Source organism: Lingula anatina, chromosome 2, assembly GCF_051362555.1.
Source record: "Lingula anatina isolate TDL-2025a chromosome 2, LinAna3.0, whole genome shotgun sequence".
NCBI classification, from domain to species: domain Eukaryota; kingdom Metazoa; phylum Brachiopoda; class Lingulata; order Lingulida; family Lingulidae; genus Lingula; species Lingula anatina.
In genome coordinates this window covers 6201563-6216079 of record NC_141768.1, presented here as the reverse complement: position 1 = coordinate 6216079, position 14517 = coordinate 6201563, and the positions used below count along the sequence as shown (strand labels likewise).

General features: G+C 36.6%; 4 protein-coding genes across 4 annotated transcripts in view; 1 reads left to right on the top strand and 3 right to left on the bottom strand.

Moving 5' to 3' along the window:
* Positions 1 to 1319: 1319 nt before the first annotated feature.
* Positions 1320 to 4343, bottom strand: LOC106167593 (cdc42 homolog). The gene is made up of 3 exons (XM_013546395.2): positions 4068 to 4343; positions 3716 to 3774; positions 1320 to 2059 (listed from the first exon to the last, which is right to left on the bottom strand). Exons 1-3 carry the CDS (start codon positions 4207 to 4209, stop codon positions 1646 to 1648), a joined length of 615 nt encoding a protein of 204 aa, XP_013401849.2. The 5' UTR covers positions 4210 to 4343; the 3' UTR covers positions 1320 to 1645.
* Positions 4344 to 4501: 158 nt separating this feature from the next.
* The window catches only part of LOC106167607 (circularly permutated Ras protein 1), an 18804-nt gene continuing 8788 nt past the window's right edge, over positions 4502 to 14517 (top strand). Inside the window, exon 1 of the mRNA XM_013546425.2 lies at positions 4502 to 4577. The gene's annotated coding sequence lies outside the window, so the exon portion shown is untranslated. The remainder of the gene's footprint in view (positions 4578 to 14517) is intronic.
* On the bottom strand, positions 4536 to 7356 carry LOC106167609 (cdc42 homolog). Its single transcript, XM_013546430.2, has 3 exons — positions 6593 to 7356; positions 6391 to 6455; positions 4536 to 6196 (listed from the first exon to the last, which is right to left on the bottom strand). The coding sequence occupies exons 1-3, from the start codon at positions 6720 to 6722 to the stop codon at positions 5702 to 5704; spliced, it is 690 nt and encodes a 229-aa protein (XP_013401884.1). The 5' UTR covers positions 6723 to 7356; the 3' UTR covers positions 4536 to 5701.
* Positions 7880 to 12741, bottom strand: LOC106167608 (cdc42 homolog). Its single transcript, XM_013546429.2, has 3 exons — positions 12252 to 12741; positions 10543 to 10601; positions 7880 to 8737 (listed from the first exon to the last, which is right to left on the bottom strand). Exons 1-3 carry the CDS (start codon positions 12481 to 12483, stop codon positions 8204 to 8206), a joined length of 825 nt encoding a protein of 274 aa, XP_013401883.1. The 5' UTR covers positions 12484 to 12741; the 3' UTR covers positions 7880 to 8203.

Genomic DNA, 14517 nt, shown 5'->3' with positions numbered 1-14517 from the left:
CCACCTTGATCGATGTTAAATTTCAACGGTGGATCCAGATTTTTTTAGAGAGGAATACAAGGATAAACATTTTTGGTCTGGGTTTTGCTGATATTATTATAATACTTTCGATGGGGCTTATAATATGTACAGCAGATTTATGGAAAATCGCTTAATTATTCCTGGCTCATTTTTCTGTTTTATTTATTTATTTATTTATTTATTTATTTGAAGGGGGGATCTGAAAAATAGAACCCCCCCCCCTCCTTCCTCATATCCACCATTGTTAATACAAGTCAGACTGAATAGAAAGTGCGTGGTGTTTTATTTTTAATATGTGCTATAATCGACAGTCGGATTTGCCCTCGTGAGCCTAATTGGCCACGTTTCAACTTGACACAAGCCGACCTGGCCGACGTACTATACCGGATCCGGACGGTGTCAACATTGTCCTCGGCTGCAGGTTGTGTGCAGGTTGTATGCGGTCAGCTACGAGGCATTATGTAAACACAGTTGGTGAATACGACATACTTGCTACCACTGACTCACAGTGTATGGGTCTATTTAACAGTTATTTATTTTATTTGAAAAAAGTGAGCGGAAGAATTGTTTGGCCAAGTGGAACTTTACTCACATCAGTCTACCAACTTAAAATATAAAATAATAATCACTAGATTTATCTGTCCTCACACAAAATAATATAGCATTGACTTAATTTTAAACCTTCGTTACTGTTACTTGCAGAACCATCTCACATTCTTCAATCGATCTAGTTTATTTTTACTAAAGTAGAAAATACATCCACTGGTGGGCCTGTCTATGCTTTGCACTTTTCTGTCAAGAAGACACCTGTAAATATCTAGTGAAAAAAATCAATGTCTGATCCTGGTAAAGGGTAGCCCAACCCCACTCAATAGCGTTCTTGACTATAGTTCCCTGCGATGGTGCTTGGTATGCTATCCATAGCTAGAAAATGTTGGACCCAAATGATGGCAAACGGTTTGTAAACGTGTATGGGGTGAGGTGGGAAGATCGACGGAGGGGAGGGTAAACGTAACACGACCTTCAAGATGACTTTAAAAATGGTCAAATTTAACATGAACCCAAATGCGTTCATCTCTTTTAGATTTTGAACCCATTTCGCGTTCACATTTTTCTTCTCAGGCTGCCTGAACCGTTGTACGACTGTATCACTAGTTCTTATTATTTTGCAGAATCATCAAAGGCAATGGCGCGATGTTTTACTCTTATTTAGTATCAAGAAACAGCGGAGACAAAAGAAATATATACTTAGCTTCAAGTGTCACAAAAAACAAAACACATCAAAAGATATATTTATCAGTAAAATTTATTTAAATTTTCGCATGAAAATATTTTGAACACCCCCCTCTCCAGTTAAATTGCTATCTACTGATCTGCGATTCAAGTCACTGCTAACAAATACTAATAGGCCTAGTTTGCAGGCATTATTTATATCATTGACCCTTATATGAGTTCTGAACTGTACAACATGTCTAGGTCTACACCTCAGTTCTGTTTGCATCTATTTAACAAAAAAGATCTCATCAGTCAAGAAAACTGTACTGACGAATAAATATTTCCTAATAATGTTTAGGAATGACTAGAAAACCAAGAAAAGGACAGCTTATTTGTAGTTGATGCCACTTTACCAACACACTAACGCTTTTTTAAATTTTCTTTTTAAACTTTTTGTTTTTTCTGGTTTTGGATTCAAAACAGTCAGAATTGCTTGGTCAAAAACTGCCTTAAGTCCGCGCTGAGTGAGCGCTGAGCATTCTAAATACAGTTCAGCTCCTATTTTCTTCGCCATTTTTTCTCCTTGCGCAAAAGTAACTGAACGCTGCTTGTCTTTTTGCAGCTTGTAATTTGTATTCATGTCATCGCGCAAATCAACTTGGGTCCCTACGAGAATAAATCGTGTGTTTGGCATGTGTTGTCGCAGCTCGGGTACCCATTTTTCTTCAACGTTGATAAGAGAAGTAGGATTGACTACCGAGAAGCAGACCAAGAATACGTCGGAGCTGGGATACGCAAGGACTCGCAACCTGTCGTAGTCTTCCTGGAATGTTAGAGAAAATACGTTTCCACGTGTAATTGACGTTTAGAAAGTACCTCGACTTAAAAATAGAAACTGAAAATGCTCAAGCTGGTATTATTTTGCTGACTATTAGTTACATGCATACACTATATACGCACTTGTGGTATATTGTATGATTCACGGCAAAAACTTAAATATCTTTTAATCAGTAGACCAATTAACCGTGCAATATATTTCAAACTAAAACTTACTTAAAACTTTCCTGAGGTCATTATAAACACTCATCTTTTTAAAGTATGGCTATGTTATTTGCATGATAGGGGAGACCGGGGCTAGTTGGACCCCGGGGTAAGTTGGCCCCCCGTCAATTTATGAAAAAGTAACTGCGAGGTAAAAAAATTGGCCACATACTCTTGTAAAGTGACCGTAGCCTACAATGCTATGGAAGTGTCGGACGTTAAAAAGTTTTACTTAAGCGGTGAGTCGAAACAAACGATTTTTGCACCTAAAAGTAATTTTGTTTAAGAGATTTAAAAATCTATTTTCAGAGGCTTCTGATCGAATATAAGGTATGTATAGGGCATCAAACTGAAGCTGATTGTTTCAAGTTTCATAGCGATGTATCATCGTTGCTCATTCTAGCATCATAAATGGCTGCCATCCTTTAAAATAAATAATGTGCACCCGGGGTAGGGTTGGCCCCCTTGACTGGGGGCAAGTTGGACCCTCATATTACCCACAATCCTTTGCGTGCAACGCTGTTTGAAATAAACAAGTTGGTGAAATTGACAAAGCTTACCGGTGTTTTTTATATGGCCTGATTGATTTTATTTAATTTGCCTTCTGGTGTCTTTTCGAAAAAAATTATATTAGAAATGTTCTGTTGATTGTTTGTATTTAAAAGCAAATCCATTGGACTTTCCTTAGAAAAACATTTATTTTGCTTTAATTCATTGTAAGGGGATTCCCTTTGTATTTATAATGTTACATGTTCCCCTTTAGCAAGGGGATTTTCCACCCCTCCCTAGCTATCTGGAGACCATTGTTGAAACAAACTCAGTGGTTTAAAACTAAATTTGTTACTTTCTTTTAAAACGAAAATTTATTATTCGTTTTCATTCATTAAAAACCTGTTTTATACCATTATTAATTTATTCTTAATTAAAACAAAACAAATTTTATTGATAGATATTTGGGTTCTTGCAACACATACCCCCCCCCCCCCCCCAACAACGTGACGTACGGAAACCTCAATAAATCCGCCTCATTTTAACTATTTATTCAACAAAGACTCTAAAAAATCAATTTAATAAATTAAAAAATTTATAAAAATGTATTTCAAGGCGTTTACATGGGATAAATACTTCATTTTCGTATAGGGGGGCCAACTTGCCCCGACCCTGGGGCCAACTTGCCCCGTGGTGGGGCAAGTTGGCCCCCTCGACGTCAGCTGCGTTTTTTGTCAAATTGTGAGCTGTCTGGCATTATATTTGAAAAATAATGACGTTGCATACGTAACTTAGATCATGGGGCTTACTTTGAAACCGTTTTTGTTACTCTCACCCATTCCTAGTTGGCTCTACAACTTGTACAAGGCCAAAAGTGTCTAACTGGGCCAACTAGCCCCGGTCTCCCCTACGGGGTAGAGATCGGGGAAATATCAGAGAAACATCTTACCTGTCCGGCTGTGTCGAATAAACCTAATATATATGGTGTCCCTCTGATTTCAATATTCACTGAAAAGAAAAAGAGATGTTCACAACTCTTTATCAAACACCCATGATTTGAAACTTGCAGTGTTTGTGAAAATCACAATTTGTAATCAGTCAAACTAACTGCCTGTATTCAATGTCAAATATACTGTAGTCTAAATCAAATAAGTCCGGATTTAAGTACATTTCGCGCAACTTTATTCTTATATCGACATTTCTGCTGACGACCAATTTAGGCAATAGGCCCTACTATCTAAAATATATGTGCACGTGACTGTTAAAGACTCCAACACAATAAGTAGGATTTGAAGTCTTACCTGCATAATTATCAAAAACAGTGGGGACGTGATCTTGTGGAAATTTATTGGTAGCATAACTGACAAGCATGCATGTTTTTCCTACTGCACCATCTCCGACGACAACACATTTAATATAGTTGTTGGCTGAAAATTCTGTCATTGTTAACTCTTATTTCACTGCCGAACCTCCTCCTTTGGGAATATTGCTGTCTTCAATACTCTTTTCTCATGAAATCAAACCAGTTGTGGTGCTTATGTGTTCATAATGTGTTTAATTCGACCAGTCATTTATATAGAAAATCTTGAAATTGTTATTTTTAGAACAAATCCGCCATATAGTATTGTTTCATATATTTTATTTATAGTAAAACGTGGTGTGGTTATTTTTAGCAACTCGCAAGCCTTAGTAATTGTTCACGTGATCAAATTGTCCAATCACAACACGATTCTATTTTTAACACACAGGTGACTGGTATATAAGTAGGACTCGTATAGTTATGATTGAGCGGTGCTACAATTTATTGCAAGGTAAGTTATCAATATTTTTGTTATCAGTATCAATGTGTGCAAACACATATGAATTACTTTTAAAACTACCCTGCTTTGGATGCAGAAAATGCAGAAGGGATCAATTTATTGGAATATTATTGCTAATTTGTCTTAAGTTAAAAAAAAGGAAATAGGTAGCCTATATAAACTAAAGTAAATATTTACTTTTAAAAACATGGATTTGAAATGATGATATAGGTGCCTACTATTTTTTAATGCTAACTATTACGTTAATCAATTTAATGTCAGTAGCACATGGTAAGACATCTACGATCTAAGCGTCTAATAGACAACGTTATTTTATCTTAAAGGGTTATATTCACTTTATTTTCCATTTTAAATTCTTACATATGATTGAATATACAGCATCAGATTAAGTTGCATTTCCTGAAATAACGTACCAAAAAAGCAATTAATGTAGTAAAATATCGGTAAATATAATTAAAGTCTTTTAAGAAAAAGAAATAATGATAAACTGTGGCTTCGGTTACCTAGACAAAATATCTTATCGGTTTACTAAATATTATGTGTAATGGTGTTGATAATTGATTGACTATTTGATCAACACAGAATTGATGTTATTTTCTATTGTAAAATGCAAATATATGTTTTGAAATTTGAGGTGATATTCCCAATCACAGCGGTCGTGTTTCTCCTGATTGCTGCGAACAAACCAGCATTCGTAATTGCCAGTAATTATCAGTTAGTTGAGGGTTAATTATTGATGAAAGTAAACTGGAGTCAGATAAAATTTTCAGCCAAACAGTACAAAACAATCCACATTGTGTAATGTAATATAAGCAAACAGAAATAAATTATTTCCCTCAAAAAGGACTGCCATCACCCTGGCGGAGCAAGTATATCAGAAAGGATTAATAAGAATAATTTTTCCCTCTTCCAGGTGAAAAATGTCAGAAAAACTTGCAACATTTTAAAGTTTTTGAAACATGAATCTGCTCATTAGATTGAACTTGACTCCTTCCGAATGGATTGTCCTTATTTATGAAGTAATAAGTTACAGTCAATGAAAATAAACAGACAAAATAAAAGCTCATTGCTACAGTTGAGACATGTCACAATCAGGTTTTGATAGCACTGTGTCATTACCAAAAGCGGGTGCGAACACTGTCAAAGCCGCTTCGCACATTGCCTGCCAGCTCAGAGAAGCGGTTTTTCAAGGAAGGAAGTCGAAAAGAACGAATTCTCCTCAGGAAGTGATGTCCGCGTTCCTCGATGTCATCATCTTTACAACAACCAGTAACAATGGCTTCGTCGAAAACGTTTTTGATGCCCGTTTGTCGAAAAGCTGAACATTCGATATATTTCTGAGCTCCAACTTTTTTGGCGATATTTTTTCCAACGCTGCTTGATATTGGCTTTTGATTTTTCTTCTGCAATTTTCTGAGGGTTTTGCTATCCTCTCGTAAATCCACCTGAGTTCCGACTAAAATAAATGGTGTTCCGGGCATGTACTGCTTCAGTTCTTTTACCCACTTAAGTTCTATGTTTTGGGCTGACTCTGGTTTAACAACAGAGAAGCACACCAAGAACACGTCAGTGTTGTGGTAGGTCAGCCGTCTGATGCGATCATATTCTTCCTAATAAATGATAAAAAACGTGAAAGTTTGTATTTCCTTAATCCCCCCTTAATCTCTCTCTCTCTCTCTCTCTCTCTCTCTCTCTCTCTCTCTCAAAAGCAAGCAGGTAAAAGATATTACACCGTTAATAACTGATAAATATAAGATACTGAATATTTAAAGCCTATCAATAATCGTTGGAGTAGTTATCTCACCTGTCCCGCGGAATCAAACAAGCTCAGTTTAAATGGGCCAGCACGTCCTTTTATCTCCACATTTACTGTAAAAAAAATTAAACGGAATTATTTAAATACTTCAACGTATTATTTACCTTTAGTAAAGGACTTTTTCATTCTTTTTAACTTTGAAAAAGAAATATTAAATCGTAATATATATGGTAAGGAATTAAATGATTACCTGCATAACTGTCAAAAATTGTAGGTACGTAATCCGTGGGAAACGAGCCTGTACTGTAGGTGACCAACAGGGATGTTTTCCCCACGGCGCCGTCCCCGACCACCGTACACTTAATACAGTTACTGGACATAGTACTCGTAAAACAGCAGTCCTAGTATTGCCTGATACTCGATATGAGAAGTCTTATATTGGGAGCATACTATTCATAATATTTTTTGTGGTCTAATATAAACTATGACTAACTTTCGTTTTTAGCAGGTACCATTGTGCTTGTAGCGCATGTTGTTTAAAGAGTTACACTCTGTTGTTTAAACTTACTTTCGTTTTAGTTGATTTTGACATGATCGTCTTTTATCAGTACATTTACATTACAGTTGTTATGTATACATACACTTGAACCGATGCCAAATCTAACGACTCCAATATAACTCACATCATTTGTTTTCTATTATTGAAAATTGCAAATTAACCAGGAAATCCCCATCTATCGCGTGTAAATTTCCAAACAATTTGCTTCCAGGAAGGGATAGTGGTTTAAGAAATTATATGCACGGTATTAATATTCAATTTAGTAAGATGTCACGTGTGTGGAGACGAATAGAACCCTGTAAGCAAAATGTGAACATTTTTTGTTCTGTTGTACTTCTTTAAGCCCCCTTTACACTGGACGGCGTCCTCTCTGCGTCTTTCGTGCGACCATGAAACTGGCATCGCTGTGGTCGTAGACAGGAGCACACAAGCATCGTTTACGTTGCAGAATGAATGCTCAATGGTCGGCCAGTTGTCGGCACGTGAAGTATTTTTTTTTTTTTTTACTCTCGAACGGGGTCGTACTACGGGACGCAGAGAGGACGCCGCCCAGTGTAAAGGGGGTTTTAGTTGGATATGTTTAACGTCACGTACTTTTGGGATATTTTTATGCTTACTTCCTGTATAGTTTCATTTTAACTTTGATTAAAGCCCAACATGCCAAACACAACTTATGAATCATCATTTAAGATCCGTGGAGATTTTATGGCTCAAAGTAAGCGTTGCTTCATAATCTTATCTTTTACGAAATGCGATGCTGAAGGTCAAATTAATACTTTTTGTCGATAGTCTATTTCTTTTTTATATTACTTATCCCGGAGTATAACGTCTTGCTTGATGAGTTTTAATTTGGAGTGTTGAAAAATACATATTGTATGGATTGAGAGGAAGTACCAGTAAAGGCTATACTATAAACTTTTTTTTTTTTACTTAGACATCTACTCTATTTAAATGCGATAGGAGAATCAACACAAACTCTTATAATATTTCTATTCTTGTATTGTTTACAAATAAATTAGTAACATACAGAGAGTAATACAAGTTTCAATATTTACATTAAATAGTTTGCTCTTGCGTAGTATAGGTTATCACAACCAGTGCTTATAAACAGAATAATGCTGAAGAAATTGCGTCTCTCTTTGGCTGAAAGTGCAAGCACTGAAGCTGATAGAACACGTATATTTCGCTGTAACATATCTTCAGATTACAGTAAGTTTGATTTCATCAATCCACCTTAAATAAAAAGAGTCACATATATGATACCGTAGAGATTCTTACGCGGATGTATATATAAGTGACATATTACCGCCGTGTTGAATTGCCAGTGTAAATCCGCACTAGATCTGAGTCACTGCCGGCAGTGGAAGAGTTAGCACTGCCGCTTTCTTTATGTCCTGAAATCTTGTGTTTTAAATTGTCCAAACACAGTGAAACCATCCCAAAGAACTTACTGGGTTTAGATGACTTTTTTGTTTTCCTTGGTGACAAAGCACCCATTATAACCTGCTCAAAGACTCTTTGTAGTCCTCTTTGTGTTAGAGATGAACATTCAATAAAAGCGTCAGCACCAAATTTCTTTGCTAATTTTTCTCCTTGGTGAAATGAAACTGGCTTTTCTTTCTCTCTGTGAAGCTTTTCTACTGTCTCTCTGTCCTCTCTGAGATCTGCTTGGGCTCCAACGACAACAAACGGTGTGCCTTGTGGACCGTAATGTTTCATTTCTGGAATCCACTTGTCTTTGAGGTTGTTGAATGAAGCCGGATCCACTACTGAATAACACACGAGGAAAATGTCGACTGACTTGTAAGACAACATTCGAATATGTTGGTAATCATCCTGCAAAGACAAATAATTGTATATAATTAATAACAGTTTGGAATTCAGAATGAATGAACAACGTGATCGGATAATGTTTGGGCAGCAAGCAAAGCACTAATTAAAACCTCACTATTCAGTGCTATTGTTACGGAAAAGTCGGGACTGAAGTTTTCATTAAAAATAAAAACAAAATTCCACTCGCTGTTGAAGCAGAGCGTTGTTTCTAAAGACAGAGGTCCAGACAAACAAACCGCAAAGTTAAAGCTAGGTTTGTTTCCCACGCATCATTAGCACTGGGCGGTGTGATTCAGTGTGACATTCTTGATACGTTCGGCGGTTGAAATCACACCAAGATGCCTACACGTTACAGGAAATGCCGGGACGTTGGCTCCACACCAAGAGGAAAAACTCAGCGGAATTTCTTATTGGTTTGGCCACGATAAGAATCCTAAGTTCACTGTTTTTTTAAGCTTATATCATCCCAAATGGTTCTTTTTTAACATCATTATTAAAAAATATATATTCATAAAATGAAGGACATTCAATTAATTTGATTACTGGTACAATTTTTTAAAAATTTTATGGCTCTGTCCTGAAAATTTTATTTGGAACTCTCAATTACGAAGGCGTTTGGTGTTGACGTGAAAATAAAAAGCTGATAGTATTTCGTCTTCCCTCCCGCATTGCCGTCGATAATTCAAAAACTCACTACATCTATTTAAAGACGAAACAGATACACCCAAAATTGCGTAAAATACATTGTCAGAATATTTCAAAATACAAAGGGTGGCATCCAAGGCATTTCCACGTGCATGACCAGGCACTTTAAGCACTTGAGAACATTCAATAAAAAGATCGTGTTGGTCTGTGGGCGCAAAATAAAGGGGCTGTCCCGTAATGAAAACATACAATAGATAAAGAATTTGACGACGTATTTTTTTACAATGGCTGCTCTCTCTGGTTGTGATTTATGAGCTTGGTGCCGGATGTCGATGAGGATACGTGAAGTGGTTGGAGTAAATATTTATATGAATTTACAAGTGGAACAAATTGAGTGAAATGCTCGTGGTGAATCGATTTATGAGAAAAAAGTTTTCTTCACAGGAGTTATGTTGAACAAGTGGCAAAATAGTAGTCTGTATAAATAAATGTAGTTCTTCCCTTTCTGTCAACAATAAAACAGATCAACTGATTCGTTTAAGCCAAGAGTGCACTGGCAAAGTAAGGATTCATAACGTTTGCCAAACAAGGGGAGTATCCTTAGTATCTCTCATGTTGCGTGTTGTTGAATCATAACCAGTTTGCCTACACTTCCATACATGTATATGTGGGACATAGGCTGACCGGTCTAGAGGGCAATGTTTATGATCTCACTGTCTAGGTATTTGTTAGGATGAACCCATAATATCAGAAAGGAAACAAATATCATATCCTGTCCATTTCTTTTTTTTTTTTTTGAGGACAAGGGATGCGTAAAGAATGCATTATCTGGAATTTTGATCTAGATTTCTACACGGATACAGCATATTTTGATTATGGAGCATATTTGAAATTTGTTTTTAATAGGTAAATGACTGGCAGATATAAAAAAGCACTGCAGTGACTTGTATTTTATGACTTGGTCTATAGAATGAGAACAATAGTCAGTTGAAACGAACATCATGCAATAATTAACTGAGAGATAGGGTATCTGATGTACATCATCACTATTTAATCGCGAAGAACAAGTTGAACTAGTCCCTTATAATGCACCCAAGCAATAAGGCCTTTATTACTTTACGCATACAAATGAGAATGAGAGAAAAGAAAGAGGCAACACATACCTGGCCTGCTGAATCTATTAATTCTAAAACGTAGGGCCGTCCGTCCACTGACACTCGTGCTGGAAAAAAGAATTGGTTTTCAATTTAAATGTTTTTAATATTTAATTAATGCTTTAATATTTGTGTTTTTTTTTTTTTTTTTAAGAAAAGGGCCGTTGTGTCTAAACGATATGGGTCGAAATGTTATAAAGCAGTGTGTTTATCTTACAATGTTCTGAATGAGTTTGTAAGCCCGAGACCTTTTGTATATTTAACACACGCCCTTCTTCAAAACCACTCAAGAAAATTTTCATAATCCCAAATCACGCTTTAGAAACAATTTCTCTTTCAAATCGAAATCAATTGGATTGGTAATCACCGGAAGACATTACAACAATTGCAGTGTTTGTATTAGCACAGAAGTTGTGGTCCAAGTCTGTATCCTATTACTACCTGGTGTTGGTGGTTCAAAGGACCGCCCTGAATATTTGATTACACCTTGCAGCTTAGGTCACGACTTACAAAATACCAGAAGACGATAGAATAAAAGCCTAGCATTGTTCTAATGATTAGTCATTTAAGCACGCTTCCCTATACTTCACCATTGGCTGAGGGACCAGGTCTCTCAGGGAAGATTACCACATTAATACAAGGGCAAAAATCGCGTTTGCTATCGCACTGATAATCCACCTTAGAAAGTATAATGGGGTTTAATTGCCTTGGATGAAGAGCTAGACCAAGCGCTAAATTGGGGGGTCTCGTAAGCACCAGCAATCTGGAGATCTCGGATACTGATAAATGGGGTGTACTTCGGTGCAACGTCGGAGGCCGTCGGGAGGTCTTCATTCATAAAATACCACAAGTATTTAAGAAGTTCCCATACCTCAAACGTGTTTTACATCAGCTCCCTAATAGGAAACAGAGTAATGATTTCTATTGTTTGTACCTATAAGCCTTTGTCTCTAAACTACCGTGTGCTCTTTTGATAGACATTGTAAAGGAAATTAGTCCTCTTGAATGAGACCTGGCGGTTTTCGCTGGACAAAAGCTGTGGAACACCTACAAACAAAAGCCTCCGACCATACCACACTACAGGCACAGACATGCCTAAATACCTCCAGACAAATGAATATTTCCCACGGCTGAAAGCAGTAAAATTCTTTCGGTCCACTCATCAGGTTATAATGGCATTACTGATCTATGAAAGGACTGATTGTTTGCTTTACCACCTTCTTCACAAGGTAAAACACCGCTGATGCCGAGATATTGGCAAATATTTAGGATAATAGCCTAATTTTGGTAATTGTTAGATAAACAAAGGCAGCAGTAGATCACATCGTGTACTGATTACGAGAGTTGAATGAGTTCAGATTGAGGAAAATGATTACCACACTATCAGCTACACAATCGCATACAGAAGATACCAGGACTAAATGTAACCTCTAAAAAACCTTCCAGTTACATGGTCCCAAAAACAACCAATTCATAAAATCTTAATATCATATTGAAAATTATTTTTTTTCTTTCGTTTATTCAAATGACAATATAGACCAAGCCAGTATTTTTCTAATCTTCATCATGAAGGCGGATATTAGAAGTAACGAAACATGGCGACAGAAATATTTCATTCTTTGTAAAGTACATTTTGTTTCTCCAAAGGTCCTAACTATATCAACGATGACATTTAAAATGTGAATCGTAAATTATTTCTTTTTAAAAGGTCTCCTTACCTGTGTAACTGTCTAAGACTGTGGGACTGTACTGATAGGGGAATCTGCTTGTGGTGTAGCTAACTAGCATGCACGTTTTCCCCACGGCTCCATCCCCGATCACCATACATTTAATATGATTCTTGTTTCTGGTGTCAATCATGGCCGGTGGAAAACTTCGGCGGTTTAATTCACTTCCACTCTGCTGTTGTTTTGGCCTGTGTTTCACAGAACGCTGCTTTTCCCTCTGCATCTTCGAGCCTTGACTAGCTGAACACACGTGCTCCGGTCTATTCAGTGATAATAGAACTACTGTTGATATGAATCTCCACTTAATGGCACAGTACACGTCCTTCGGTCACGCTAACAACGATCCAAGTGTTGACACTGTATTGAATTCTGCCAAAAAGGATGTTAAAAACTGCTGATATGGCAGAGAACTCCAAAAAAGTTCCCCTTTCGCTTCAAAGCAATGATTCAACTGCCTCGGAAGTGAGTTTGTGTAGTAAGTTTACTTATGTTGACGTCATTTCATTGACAAAATGGGTGGGTCACAAATTCCTTTTTAGGAGATCAGCCAATCAGCGTTCGAGTTATTTCGAGAATGGAATTTAGGCCAACCACTGGCGACAAGCATCGGTTGCCACAAGCGCTCAACTTTAACACGTGGGATATACACAGGTCAATGCGGCAGTAGTGAAATAATTAGCCTGATACGACCGTTGAAATTATCTGACACGCAAAAAAATGCACCTTTTTTTATTTATCCATAGTTAAGATATATATATTTTATTTCACGATTGCTAATAACACGTTACGTTACAATAAAAATACCTGGAAATAATTTTTGCTTTGATCCAATATTGATGTGTGTGGTCAGTGTGTGCCGGAATCACGGTTCAGTTGAAAGCTTTACGAACCCTTTTCAACGTGCTTTGATTATTGTATTATATTGTATTATATAGAAAGGAGAAATCTGAGGAGAGTTTAGCCCAAAATCGATATGATAACGTTTTACTGACATGAATGATATTTTAAGTGTCACATCAAAATGATTCTTTGATAAAGTTGATTTGAAACTCTTTGATTTTTACATACCTATTTACAGCCACACCAAATTCTTCTTTACCTTTTAAATATTTATTCTCAATTTTCATTTGTGTATATTTATTTATTTTATTTCAAAGAAAAAAAATACATGCAGCTCAAATTTTACGCTTTGTGCATGTCCGTTTGTCATAAATCATTAACATTTCTTCTTTTGTAACCAGAAAGTATATATTTATATATAAGGGCTTTTGTAGCCAGAAAGTATAAGCTATACATGTGATAAACGTGGTCTAGTGAGGAAGTGGGAAGTAAAAGGAAATTTGGGAAACGCTAGCACCATCACTTATCACTGACTTATTTCCGTCATAAATTTTACAAATATTTAAGTGAGGTTTTTCAAACTGACCAGCCAGCAAAATGTAATATCTGCTTACGTTTGTTTCCCTCCTCTTTAAATTAGCAATTTAAGATTCAGAATGACGACCATTGACATAAAACAAGTCACACCAGTCTGTTAAGTGTCACCACCCAATTAAGTGTGCCATTTAGACGTAATCGAATGATAAAATGACACCCACTATTAAGTTTCTTAAGAGTGGCACTGTTGTTATGTTATGTTGCTAATTGCTGTCACATATTACAAAGCCAGCTTGTCACCCATAGCAAAACGACCGGGTCCTTGCATTTACACGCGTATATTCAAATGTTAAACGTATGTCCTATTTAGACGGCTCAATTAAAGCTAGTTTTACTCAGAATATTTTTTAAAATTTGTATCTGTTTTCTCTCGTTGAAGATAATTAATGAAAAATGAAAAACAGTGAGTGGAATCTGCACATCCAGAGTCTAACCGACTTGCCACCGACTTGCCGGTCAACCAATTAAGCTACTTGCGTGTCAACCAATTTATCTGATGTGTGTAATGTCACTAATGTGAGCTAATGAGTTACATATCCTCACATTATACCAGCGAGGTGTAGTTCTTATCTACATATTGTATTGGTCATGACACATGGTAATTAAAAGCGTTATGTGTTAGCATTGCTGAGGCTAAGACCATCACTGTCAGAATTCTGTTAAGTAACCCACTAAAACAGTCAAAAATATCCCTCCAGCATTCAGCACAAAGATTTACTCTAAGATGTCTTCATTTACTGCAAATTTTTCCAAAAAGGTCCAAATCACTACACAAAATTTTGCTTTGTTTCAGTTGAATCTTAAGATATCTGCTAGCATC

Coding starts and splice junctions, on each gene's coding strand:
- LOC106167609 (XM_013546430.2), bottom strand. CDS start 6,722: ATGTCCAGTAACTGTATTAAGTGTACGGTGGTCGGGGACGGCGCCGTG. Junction 6,456..6,592: donor AATTTTTGACAGTTATGCAG/GTAATCATTTAA, acceptor TTTTTTTTACAG/TAAATGTGGAGATAAAAGGA. Junction 6,197..6,390: donor TGTTTGATTCCGCGGGACAG/GTGAGATAACTA, acceptor ATCATTTATTAG/GAAGAATATGATCGCATCAG.
- LOC106167593 (XM_013546395.2), bottom strand. CDS start 4,209: ATGACAGAATTTTCAGCCAACAACTATATTAAATGTGTTGTCGTCGGA. Junction 3,775..4,067: donor TGTTTTTGATAATTATGCAG/GTAAGACTTCAA, acceptor TTTTCTTTTCAG/TGAATATTGAAATCAGAGGG. Junction 2,060..3,715: donor TATTCGACACAGCCGGACAG/GTAAGATGTTTC, acceptor CTAACATTCCAG/GAAGACTACGACAGGTTGCG.
- LOC106167608 (XM_013546429.2), bottom strand. CDS start 12,483: ATGCAGAGGGAAAAGCAGCGTTCTGTGAAACACAGGCCAAAACAACAG. Junction 10,602..12,251: donor AGTCTTAGACAGTTACACAG/GTAAGGAGACCT, acceptor TCTTTTTTCCAG/CACGAGTGTCAGTGGACGGA. Junction 8,738..10,542: donor TAATAGATTCAGCAGGCCAG/GTATGTGTTGCC, acceptor TTGTCTTTGCAG/GATGATTACCAACATATTCG.